The 13,783-nt window shown below is 40.9% G+C and overlaps 1 protein-coding gene across 3 annotated transcripts in view; it reads right to left on the reverse strand.

The window, feature by feature from the left end:
* Positions 1 to 11,667: 11,667 nt before the first annotated feature.
* Positions 11,668 to 13,783, reverse strand: part of LOC143521358 (Krueppel-like factor 15) — a 10,736-nt gene continuing 8,620 nt past the window's right edge. For 2 of the 3 annotated variants that reach the window (XM_077014141.1, XM_077014140.1), the window contains exon 3: positions 11,668 to 13,510. In XM_077014141.1, the coding sequence (XP_076870256.1) occupies positions 13,342 to 13,510 (169 nt within the window). In that variant the 3' untranslated portion in view covers positions 11,668 to 13,341. The remainder of the gene's footprint in view (positions 13,511 to 13,783) is intronic. The other variant, XR_013132728.1, reaches the window with a different exon arrangement.

Below are 13,783 nucleotides of genomic sequence, written 5' to 3' on the forward strand. Positions count from 1 at the left end.
GAGAGAGAGGGTGTAGGGGAAGAGAGGGTGTAGGGGGGGAAGAGAGGGTGTAGGGGGGGAAGAGAGGGTGTAGGGGGAAGCCCTCTGCCTCAGACAAGGCTCCTCTCTGATGCATTTGGAATGCTCTCCCTGAGTCAGTCCATCACAGCACACACATCCACCACACGCCGGGTTTACTTCGCAAGTCTGGGAATTCAACACCTCCCCCGCTCGCTTGCATGCTCTCTCTCTCTCTCTCTCTCTCTCACACACACACACACACACACACACACACACACACACATTCACACTTGCACACATACACGCGCATGCACACCAACATACAGATGCACTGACACTGACCATGGTTTTTCTCTGCCTATCTGTTTGACTGCCTGCTAACATTGACAGAGTCAGCAGGAAAAACAGTTCTACAGATAAGAAGGCTGCTTTCATTTGTGAGGTTCATGCGTGAGGTTTCTCCCCAGTCCTGTATGTGTCTGTGCGTGGGTGTGTTTCAAGGGTTGTGTATTAAATGATAAATGTTCCTGGTTAGTAAACAATCAAACCAAATGTGACACTTCTGACAAATCTGACATTCTGAGTCCAACAAAGCTTTAGTTAGGCCAAAAAGACATAAAAATTAATAAAGGACCTCAGATGAATTCAGATTCTGATGCTGATAATATACTAAAAGCACGAATGTGGTGTGGTGTATTACAATATGCCCTGTGTCTTGCATTCGTAGCTTTTCCACACAGATCTCACCCAGCACTGTGCCGCATCTGTGTTCTGCGAGAAACCTGGCAGATTCTGAAGCCCTTAAGCCTGATCAACAGTTACAGTGGAAAGAGTTACACATACATGCTCAAAGCCCTGCAGAAATCCACACACTCTTGCAAACACAGGCATGCACACATACACTCCACATCCTCTCACAGGTACATTACAGGGACTCTTGGCATCATTCTACATTGGTGTATGGACTCAAATGTTCGCTTTACTCGCATTTCTGGAATGATAAAATGTACCATATTGTCAAGTATTGCAAAGTTCTTACAAGATTCACCTTATAGTCAGCCTTTCATTAACAGAACCTCTTGCCCTCAGTAATAATCCTTGTACGAGAAGCGAGGAGCCAGTGACAACATTCTGAGAACTTCCTCTCTGCACGCTAACTCAAATTAAACTAGCTGCCCAGCGGCTCGTGGTTATTAATAGTCATGTTCCATAAATGACATCTTTGAGCATTTCTTTGCCACCAACTCTGCCTGCTAAGCCCTCTCTTGTGGCCACCAATATAAAGCTCCTAAGTACATTTTGAAAGGTTAAATACAAGTATACTGAGTATACATGGCAAAGTGACTGGTGTAAATTTAGAATTTTGGGTTGACTGCCAAACTATTCAAGGCAGCATCACAATGTTTTTTCTGAGCTTCCAACTCTGATGCAATGCCCCCTGACACACACGACCAGACAAGCAAAACGTCTGTCTATGTGAAAAACATTTTGCCATTTGGCCTTCAAATTTCCATTAACCAATACATAACATGGAAAACTTAAATTTGTCATAAATGTCAGCTTTTGATGATGAAGCGTTAGGATGCTGTTTCTACTAGTTTGTTGTATAATGCACAGTGATGCGACTAAAAACCAGTAATAGTTAAGGTTAACGTTAAACTGGAATTATGGTTATGGTCAAGGCTCTGGTCCAGGCTGGGGCTAAGGATAGACAGATGTTTCATAACTCTGTGTTTCTCCTAATAATGACCATTAGTGCATAGTTTTCAGGACATGCCTCTGTGTTTGGCTACATCCAAGGGTGTCATCAAGGATTTTGAGCCCCATGAAAGATATCACATTGGGCTCCAATTAAAAATAAATGCTCTAAAAAAATCTAATACTCTAATAATTTTTAAAGGCCATTGTCAGTCACAGCCCTAACCACATCCAGTTTAAGAAGGCTTATGTGGAGTTCTATGACGAACGGCTCTAAAAAAGTGATCTGAGCTGGGTTTCCAAAATGCTTTGTAACATCTTTGTTATCTGCCATCACCAAATCTTTCTTTGATCTTAGTTAAATGGTATCCCACTGAATACTCTCTCATTTAAGATGATTATATCACTAAAACACGTTTAGGATACAGAGCCCTGATGATTATAATGCAATGTCAAAGTATTGATGAAATAAATAATATATGACTTATTTAAGAGATAACACACATGCAAATGGTTAATGAAAAAATGGTTTAGTAATTAAGGTCATTGGAAAAATACAGTCTTATATTCAGTAACTATAGAACCTCCTTTTTTTGACAAGGACTTCATCCAAACAAACTCTACAGCTGTTGTTCTGACCTGCATAGCCATAAGGACGTTTTTTATATATCTATACTAAACTGTTACAGTTCATGCACATTTTTGAGAAAGAACATTTTTCTGCCATTCTGTAGCCTAGATGATTCTTAAATGTGCTTTGGATCACATTACACTGAATGACTGAACATCTTCTGCAGACAGTACTACAAAATTCGCCTGCAGAATTTCTGGTCCAAGTTGTAATTCATTGGTCTCTAAATGACTGCAAGCTGCCCAGGCTCTGCAGCAGCAATGCAAACCCACACCACTGGTTTCCTCCGCCATGCCTCATGGATGGGATGGACTGTTTTCCCCAAACATTACCGTGTACATTATTAGAAGGTTCAACTTTTTGCTTGTCCATCCACAAACAAAGATTCTGCACACACCACTGTTGCTCTGTTTGTCTCAAAGTATGCTCAGGATCTGAAACAATAGTTGCTTATAGATCCTTCACATAGACAGGACCTCTGGCACCCTTACTGAAAGAAATATAATGAATGTGATTTTCTGTTCTTTTTCCTTATTTAAAACATAAAAGCAGTACCTGAGGTTTTCGTCATCGTTTAAGAAAGAACCTCTCAGAAAAGATCGTTTAATGACAGTGTTATGCCATTGTTTAGGCATGGCCTGACAGCCCAGGTTGTAAGAGGACAGCATTGAGCGCTCCAAGCTGGCTGTGCTTGGGAACAAGGTTTTTTCTCTCTGTCATAACCAGTTAACACAACAGTGGAAACATTGGAAATCATTTCTCCCACAGCAAAGTGCAATATATTGCCAGTATGTTTCTAAACAAAGAATACATTATAATGTATTTTAAACATATATTTGCATGTGTTAAGAGATCAAAAAGAAAATCGCTTCACCTGTCAACCTTATTTGAATGTTTATTGTTATTGTGATCAATTTGTTTCCTCTGAGTCATTGGGACTGTTCTGACGCATGTTTGTGCTTTTGCAAACAGACAGGCCATAAAGTTCACGGCTACGCTCTGGACGCTGCTTTCATCAACAAACATTTACCCACACTGAGACCCACAGGCAGAACTGATATGGATCAGGTCAGTAGCACTGGGTTCACTGAGGAAAAGCAGGCGTTGGATATCATCAACAGAGAGATAAAGATTGCCCCATGCATGGAACCCGGCCACAGCTAAACAGAGTAAAGACTGATGGGTTCATATACAGCTCAGTATGAAGACACACAGCTTTTAGTGAAAAACCAAAACCCTTGTAATCATCCAACACAATCTAGGAGGCCACAAGGCAGAATACAGATCAATTATATTTTTCTCTTTCTCTTCAGAAGTTTAGTAACAAAAGTCGTATTAGGCATATAAAAACCTGCTTATCAACATTTACTAAAGTCCAATATAATGAGGCAGCTCGTGCATGAGAACCACAGGACATATAGCTTTTTATCTACTTCTTTTTGTATTAATCCATCAGTTCTACTTATTATCAAACAATGGCAGCATAAAGCCACAATGCTGGCCCTCCAGATATCCACATGGCATCTTTACAGCTGAGCTGAAGAACTTGGTTCATACCCTCCCTTCATTTTCTACCGCTTATCCTGCCATCTTTCCTGGGCACATTTCAAAGCTCTCTCTCATTACAGGCAACCCATTGACTCCAGAATGCATATTCACATATGGGAATCTTTCAAACCTTTTTTTTCTTGGCATTTTCCACTTTTCCATTTTCTTCAGTGCATAATGAAAGACACAGGCCAAATGTGGTTATTGTGAGTTATAAAAGACGGCCCTTATTTTCAGTTTTGGACAGTCTATCAGAAACACATGTAATTGTTTCTGTGTATTTTGTGTATTAGATATTACTATTTTTTAAAATGCTCTTCTGCATATAAGTCTTACAGACCCTCGTAGTAATTGGTGTCATCCAGTGTATTTGCATGCCAAATATGAATAAGCATGTATACCCACACATACACAGATACAGACACACACACACACACACACACACTCTCACACACACACACACACACACACACACACACACACACACACACACACACACACACACACACACACACACACACACACACACACACACACACACACACAACAACACATTTTCTGGCAGGTTCTGCAAATGTATTCATGGCTAACATAGACACTTAACATTCTATCAATTAACTAATCTGTAAACCTTTAGGCAATACTGTCAAATTGCTCAACAAAACCTGGTACTCAATACCAGGGCCATGTGATCCTTAGACAACCTATTCTGAAAAATAGTTTTATTTTCTGAAAACCATTTCCCACCGTTTGCTAGACGATTAAACTAGGCAAAATCCTTCTGAAGATGACACTGCCTCGTGGGAAGTTCTAGCACTCACACGTGTCTACAGGGGACAACTGCATCAACGGTGAAAATTCCATTTTGGAAAATTCTGTGCTATGAGGATTCCATCTGATATGGAAACACCATCTGATTAACCATCTGCTCAACCCATCTGATCTGCTTCTGAGCCTTATAAAGAGAACTGGTGACCCTAAGACTATGGGGTTTAGACGCTTCCTGGCTTAAACGTGTTGAAAATAAGGTTTCTTAGGGTTTTATTTGCCAGGAAAAGCATGTATGCTGATGTTGTCACTTCTCTATCATGGTGCCTGGGATGGACTGATCTGGAGGTTTATCTAAGAGGCTTCTACGATGGAATATTCTACACAAAGATTTGTTTTATGACATATGATATCTTCTGCTTAAACTGCACTTTAATGGAAAACTGTTAACAAGATTACATAATGAGAAATGGAGTGAATTTCAAAGGTCAGCTAAAGATTAGCTATTCACTACTGTTCCGCAATCCATCAACTGTGTCAGTAGGCAGGAGATATTTCAGTACAAACAAACATGACTTTATGACATGACATGACAGAGTAATTAAGTTTTATCTTTCTCTCATGTTATTAGGATAAAGATGCATTTAAGAATAGGAATGTTGTTTACTGCTAGAGATCAAAGACTTCAGAGGTTGTCAGGACAACTGCTGGGCGCAATTATGGTGGAAGTCATTTATGGTGTCCAATGCTAGGGACATCCATGCTGGGTTAATATTTGACACTGCCGATACTATGCTTTTTCCATTCAGGTACACAGTGGAAGAATAAACCCGACCTATTGAAATCAGAGAGAAATGTCATCAGTGGCACAAAAGAGACCATCAATTTGAGCAAGTCATTTTCAGCTTTGAATTTAAACATATTCAAGTATTTGTATGCCAATGATAGCCGTGGTAATGGCTGCTAAAATTAAGCCAACACACACACACACACACACACACACACACACACACACACACACACACACACACACACACACACACCTTTGCTGCAACATGCAAGTGCATCAAGGCACCTCTGCATTTACACACCTAACCAAAATAGAACAAATCTACCCACCAACACAAACCTGCACATGTCTAACAGATCATGCTTTGTTTACTGGACATGCATGAATAATCTGGAGTAAAAAACCAACACATGCACAAATTCTCTGAATATGCCCCAGAAAATAGGGGCTAATATTTAAAATATGTACAATCAACTGCTATTCATTCCAGTAGTATTTATCTTGACTCCTATGTATTTGAGCTATATTCATTGAAAGTCAATGTGCGCACGCACACACACACACACACACACACACACACACACACACACACACACACACACACACACACACACGCACGCACACACGCGCACACACACACACACACACACACACACACACACACACATACAAACACACACACATCATATACAGAGAGGAAATAGTGAGAATGTTAAAGGTTAAGATCAAGGCCATCACAGTGGTGACAGGGGCACTTGGGGCTCTGACCCTTAAGTTTGAGGAGTGTCTCCAACAGATCCCGGGAATAACAACATTGATTCAGTCCAGAAGAGCATAACTGTAGGAAAAGCAAAAATACTACATGCACCCTCAGACTCCAAGGGCTCATTATATTAAGATACTTTCCTTTAGAACAACTGCGGAGATGTCCTTGCAGGTAAAACCCCTTCACAACTTCAGGCTCATATGGTCTAGGCTAAGCTATTTGACTAGTTGGACACATGTTTATGATTACTCTGTGGTGTTTTTACTGAACCAGAGCACCCAGTGCTTTAATTATCCCCATACACAAGATGTTTTCCCATTCCCTATGCACACAGAACCCTCTCCCAAAGTAACATAAAGCAGTGCTGTGTAGTTGTGCCAGTGGCCATGTACAGCTATAAACCAGCACTTTCCGTTCCATGGAACATTCTGACTCTCGCCTTATGGGCAGTGACTAAGCAACTTTCAGGATAGATATAATTCTGCAAACAGCTAGCACCAGATATCATATGTGGACTGCATCCAAAACATACAGCAACAAAACAAGATAGCCAAAAAATTCCCAAATTCTCTTCACATTTACATTCTAATGAGCTGGATGCTTGGTAGGTTTCTCTTTTTCTGGGAAACATTAGCATGATAGGCAGTTCATACATTTTTTTCATCAAATCGAAAATGTACACCAACCAATATAGATAACTTTCAACAGTCACTCTCACACTCACTCTCACACACATACACAAGCAAATGGGTGTGTAAAGCTGTTATCAAAAATGCCAGAAAGAAAAAAAAAAGATTATTTAGAAAAGGTAAAAAGCTAGCTAGCTAACCAGAAATCTACATAGCTAAAAACTATAATTAGCTAAAAACTATAATTAGTTTTTAGAAGCATAAAATGTTAAAAGTGGCTTCGCTATTTCACCACCTCTAGTGAAAATTAAGATCTTGGGCTACATTTTGTAAGGTTTTTATTCAGCATTTTAAAATAGAAGAAACAGCAATAGTCTATACCAGATTAGGAGTAGCCATCTCCTCTACTATGGATACCCTCTGATGCTGAGGCTCTTTTCCCAATACTCACCCCTGATCCTTTTCACCATAGCATGAAACCCAGCGACTTCAAGCCCTAGTTAGCAGTGACAGTCAACCAAGACATGTAGAGAAAATACCACCGTCACATGAATTCACAACACTCCAGTTACGAGACGCTCCCCTTGAACTCTCAACCTACCTCCCACAACCCTCACCATAGTTTGCTGCCATCTCGCAGTCACTCTGGAACAGAGTGGAACTACAGAGGGCTCCAATTTAACCATTCATCACTTCAGAAGTAGAGACCACAATGAGTTTTGTATGCCATTAAATGGCCTTAGTTGACCTATTGCCACCTGACAGCACAGAGCAGTTCACGAACCAACATTTAGTTGACCACCTAAAGCTGAAAGAAGCCTGCTGCATACACAGCTCTTACCTCCATTTACCTACGACCTACTGCATCACTGTACTAGCCCCTAATAAAATATATTGTCAACCTCGCCGGATTGCCCTCCAGGGGACATCTCACATCATGGATCTTGTGTGAGATAGCCATCCCTCCGCCTTTGAGAGGTTCTCAGTTCATGTTCCGAACTCTTGAGCCAGAAGGTAGAGTTAAAGTGTGAGTCTCTCACAACCTGCCTTCTCAATAGGTTTACTGCTAATCAACAAACACATTTCTGCTGCATCATCCAAGCATTCGATACACTGTGGAAGGACTAACTACATGGCTGAAGTATGAAAAGGAGTGTTCAGACTAAGTGTTAATACACCCCTACACATGCTGCATTTTTCAGCATCTGCAGTATTACCTTGGCTCAGGAACATGGAGAGGAAGCTCACCAGAGAGTCCAAGTTAGCAGCTTCGTACTAAAGTCTAGAAGTTACTCTTACTTCTGTTGAGAAGCTCAAAGAAAAGCTTCCCAATATTCCATCCCATATTGTCTCACACAACAGGGGCAACAGAGTGATGATATACCTCTGTACAGTAGAGTCATCAGGTACCACACATGATGGCATGATGAAGAGTGGCATCAGATAGAACAATATTTTTTACTCCTTGAGAGCATTGTGCAGCTGTGAGTGGAGCCATGCTAGCCTGGTCAATACAGAAGTAGCCAACCATGAAGATACACAGTTAAGTCTTCTGATCAAACCTGACTACTGCACTAGCTTGGATCAGATCAGAACCATGCTGGCTGGCTCAAATAATTTGATGGAACTAGCATACCTGAAATCCACAAATTTATTGAGGTGACAGATTAGCGTTATGTGGACTGTGTGTCAAACATAGGTTACCTAACTAGAATCGAGGCTCTGATGGACCTGAGTAGACCCAGGTGGTGGACTCAAAGGTCACCATTACTCCTGCAAGGAAGCAAGTCTGTAGACCTGAATATGCTGACCAAGCAAGACACATCAGAGCTTCATTGTTCCATCTTCCCTGGTATCTTAGCCTTTATAGAGTTATCAGCAGTTGAGGCCTTGTACCACTTTTCCACCAACAAGGTGCTGGTTCTTGGTCCAGAGATGATTCCTGTGAATTAGCATTCGTTTTTAAAATGGACCTGAGATTCCACTGGTTTGAGAGTCCAACAATTACACGTGATATGGAAACTCATCATCCAGAAACCTTCTACAAGATAGACGGTGGAACTTGGTTTTCTTTTGGAAATGTTGCTTTTTTTCTTTGAGGGCATATGTAACCAGATTGCAAGGCAGGTAAACAACTTTACAAGGTGATGCTAGGACCCCACCATTGGGCCACTTGTATCACAGGTTCATTGGTTCCAAACAAGCAAGATTATGGAGCCAAAATGGCCCAAAATATTCTACCCAAGAACCTGTGATTTTTTCAGTGCAAATATGTCACCATTTGGAATTTTGTCACTCTAACCATCACCATGCCAGTTAGAGCTAAATGGGTCAAGGCCCTTCTTGAATATATTTAGGATCCATAGGTCCATCTTGGATGGCACAGTGATCTTTGGGTACAGTGGTGAAGCCCAGCAGACATGGTCAAGTGAGGTCTCTGCACATCCTTAACCACAGTGAGGTCTAGACCAGGACTGCAGCCAACCTAACTGTACTCCCTCCAGTGATAAGTGAAGATTGAAAGCTACAACCAAGACTTCCTATTGTTGTAAATACTGAAAACTATTTTGAGGCAGCTGTGATAAAAGCGGAGGAGATCGCATCAGTTTGCACCCGGACAAAACTGGAGTTAGAGAGTGCATGTTAGCTACAAGAGCCAACATGAATCAATTGTTTATGTTCGATATGCCACACACATTGGTGACATGTTGTCACTGCAACGACTCACTTAACCTGTGAGTCTTGGACTTTTAAGAATAAAAATTACATAGATAACATGTATATAAATACAGACAAATTCATAATTCCCATCACTTCTTTGTTTATATATCTCTTTAATTATTGTTGTCATGGTGACCATGGTGAGTAGGCCAGAGGAGGATGGGTTCTCCCACTGAGTCTTGGTTCCTCTCAAGGTTTCTTCCTCATGCACTTAGGGAGGTTTTCCTTGCCACTGTCGCCCCTGGCTGGGGGCTTGGACTCGGAGACTTGTAAAGCTGCTTTGTGACAACTGCTGTAAAAAGCGCTGTATAAATACATTTTGATTTGATGCTAACTGGCTGAAGCTAGTTTCTCATGAATAACAGACTTCGTATATGATGTTAGAAGAAGATAAATGATACCTTAGATACATTTCATAGCATTTATCAAATAAACTTAACTACATGACTAACTAGCTAGCCAGTACAACCTCGCCAGGCTAGTCTGCAATTCTTAGCTTATGGCCTACCTTAACATCTGAGTGAGAAGACCTGACATCATGATACAGTCAGGCTTCATTCTCTCTCGTTCAATTTTCATCCCGTTTCACAGATATAACTGTTGAATGCCATGATAACAGAAGTTTAACATGTTAAAGACAGCTTATGTTAGATGTTAGAAACCAACAAAAGAACAATATGTTGTGTGCCTATTACTTCAGTACACTGAATAAACCTCCCTTTATACAGTATTACACCGCTAAATATGACAAATGTGACATGATAAATGAACTAGCCGTCAGGAGATTCTTGGTAGAATGACACCGATTTATTTGTCTGGAAGATCGATGTTTGGTGGGAGAACACACCACAAAACAATCACGCTAAGGGCACTGAATCTGCAACAGCACCCTTGAATAAATATTATAGGCCTACTGTGTAAGCGAAAATTGGTTTATTATACGGAGTCAAAGAACGCTACAGTAATTGTGTTTATTAGCTTACTGTAAGATAGCCTAAGCGTCTAACTGCTAACTCCATAAACATCTTTTAGGTTTAAACCTAATTTACATGCTCATGTTCGTGTATTTCCTTGAGATGCATTAGTTTGTACCAAATTATGTTTATTAAGCATGAGGATTGTAGGGTTGGGGATGTAGTATTTTACTATTATTTCCCTCGTTTGTTTAGACCATATCAGCATACATCATCGTCCTTTCAGCATATTAGCATGTATATATATACACTGTTGTGTATCCAGCTGCATTACACGTCTGCTCAAGTAACATCAGACACAGGAGGTGTTGGCTTGTGTAAGGATGCCGTGTAAATTAAGTTACTTTCACAGACTGCTGTATTTTCCTGGGCTCTAATGTATAAGAAAGGTAAATTTAAAGGTAGATTTAGAAACCTCCCCCTTAACTCGAGTTTGCGTGTGCCCTGAAGGTGTAAGGCATTAAACCGCCAAACTATTGTTTGTTTTAGTTAGACTAATTGTTGCTACGTGCTGAGTGAAGTGATTATTTTTAAGTACAATTTTATTGCATGTGTTCTGTTCTGACGATTTGGCATGCCTTGTTTGAAATGTCCTTCCATAATGCCGGCGTGGTACGATATAGTAACAATGTGAAATGTGCACCAATTAAAATTGGGATTTTGACCTCCAGGTATACTTTCTGGTTCAGTAAAAATTAAACAATAGCACTATGTTGTATGTGTGCAATATACTTAAAATGTCACAGTAAAAACCTTATTAAAGGCAACAGTAATTAATATATAGACATCTAAAAAGAAACCGCTGTGAGGTGAGAATTGTAACCAGAGTTCAGGTGAGCCTTGTGTGTGTCAGCATGCACTCAGAGGGTCCCATTGTTCAGTGGTTCCTCTTCTCTGAGCTCCTGAGCCAACGGATATCCTGGTAATATCAAACCTGTAAAGAGTGGCTTGTTTGAGCTTTGACTATATGCCATAGTGCTGAACTCCTGCTGTTAGTACTTTTTGAAGAATGGCATCTAATTGGAAATCTGTTCGAGAACACACACCAACAATCACTACAATAATGAATAAATAAAACATGGATTTGTTTTGCTTTACAGGTGTTTGTAATCTGTCTGACACACAAATCAGAGAGACACTCATATATTTCAGTCTTTTATTTGTAAATGGATTTGTGTACAAGGGAAAAATATATATATTTATATGTACTGAAACATTGTTATATACATATATAGGATTACACAAAAAAATCTTCACAATCACAAACTGATTTACTTTTGTTTCTTTTGGTTCTCCTTAACCCTCTATCTCTTAAAATCCTCCAGGTTTTGAATGGATGTAGCTATGTACACTGCCCTACTATTTACATACATTCATAGGATGTGACTTAAAACACCTGTGTATCAACAAGCATTTATAAAATTCAGGCTATGAATGGGCGGAATGCCATAATGTATGTTCAATAAAGTGTGTCCCTCAGTTAGACAAATAACATGCATAAGACAGGAAGTACACCACCCCACCCCCTCAGTTTTCAAAACATAGTCAGAAGTGCTCAAAACAACAACAAACACTCAACAGCACGTGGCCTTAACACAACCTCCATTTCACCGGGACACAAACACCTGGGCAGGCCTGTCCACTCACCCAACCTGACATGAACAAACCCAGATCTGTGCCGACGTGTCATTGCTGACAAGTTACAGTACATGATGCTCAAACTGTGATGAACCCATTCGAACGTGACCACTGAAATAACAGCAACGCTAGGACCTTTGTGCCGAGTCTGATTTCATCAGCCATGCTAGCACCACTTACAAGCTGGAGTTACGAGGCAAACTTTGTATCACTGGATGTAAAAATAACCAAAAAGAAAAGCGGAGCGGAAAGAGGACTCGCTCTGATCTCTGGCCGAAAACTTCATATGATCATAAATGTCAAATGAAACAGAGCTTGGTCTGGTTTACATAGTTCCACTGCGTGCTGACCCCATAACTTAAACCTCTCATAACAGCAGCCGCGTGTACAGACTGCATCATTCATATTCACACACAACCAGCCATCACTACATCTCTACCAACTGCTCTGAAATCATGACAGGTGTTCAGGTCTTACACTCTGGCCTGTCATGAGGCATGACCACCTGCAAACACTTGGGTCAGACCTGAGATAAGAGCTCTGTGGTTGACTGAGGCCAAAACGGAGGGTTACAAACACAGCTAAAGCCATTAAGAGCTGACACAAAAAAAAAAAATACAAAGACCTTATTATAAAACACCTTGCTGTAAAACCAAAATGACAAAAAAAAAAAAAGAGTCAACACTGATTGTAGTCATACGTATAAACATGAACAATCAACACTGTGCACATGTCATTCCACCCTTGCTGTACTTACATCAAATTAGTGTTACTTATAAAACTGTCCCCATAGCTTATTCAAACGGCCTGATCCATAGTAGCATTGTGTGGTGATTCCAGTCCCCTATTCATAGTAATGCATACAGAGTGTAGCACCAACGGTGACATTATATGCTGCCAATGATCTGACACTGAGGTTTTACTTTGAGACACTATAAATATATGGAGATGAACTGTGTATGTGTCCTGTGTGTTCTGTGAAATTTTACTGATAAATCAACCCCTTTCATTAGTCTCCTCTCTCATTAAAGTACATAGGTCAGGTTGTGTGGACACCATTGCAAAAACATTAGCCCCTTTACACACACACACACACACACACACACACACACACATACACACACACACTCTTGTCTGAATGGTTTTACCCATGGCTGGGAGTGACCAGCGTGGGTACTTCAAGCAGCAGTGCGGACTGTCCGGCTGCCCCGGGGGAGGCGGTGAACCTTGATGTGTTTGGACAGGTGGTCACTGCGGGCAAACTTCTTCTCGCACACGGGACACTGGTACGGCTTTACCCCGGAGTGGGAGCGCCGGTGGCGGGACAGCTCATCCGAGCGGGAGAACCTGTAACACAGGGAGCAGGACAGGAACACGGTCAATCGGTGACATGCCACCAAAGCCCCTGACACTATTAAGACGGCAATAACAACTGATCTCACTTTAGCCGGTCACCTATCACACCATACTGATCGCTAGAATGATAATTAACATCACACAGCGAATGAGGGGAGTTATGGTACACAGGTCTGGAGCTACTGGTGCAGGTCCAGCACACAGCATGGGTTCTAAGAGGACTCGTGTTGAATGTGGTCATTCCCAGCATATCTATTCCCTAGA

This window comes from Brachyhypopomus gauderio, chromosome 8 (genome assembly GCF_052324685.1).
Source record: "Brachyhypopomus gauderio isolate BG-103 chromosome 8, BGAUD_0.2, whole genome shotgun sequence".
Taxonomy (NCBI): domain Eukaryota; kingdom Metazoa; phylum Chordata; class Actinopteri; order Gymnotiformes; family Hypopomidae; genus Brachyhypopomus; species Brachyhypopomus gauderio.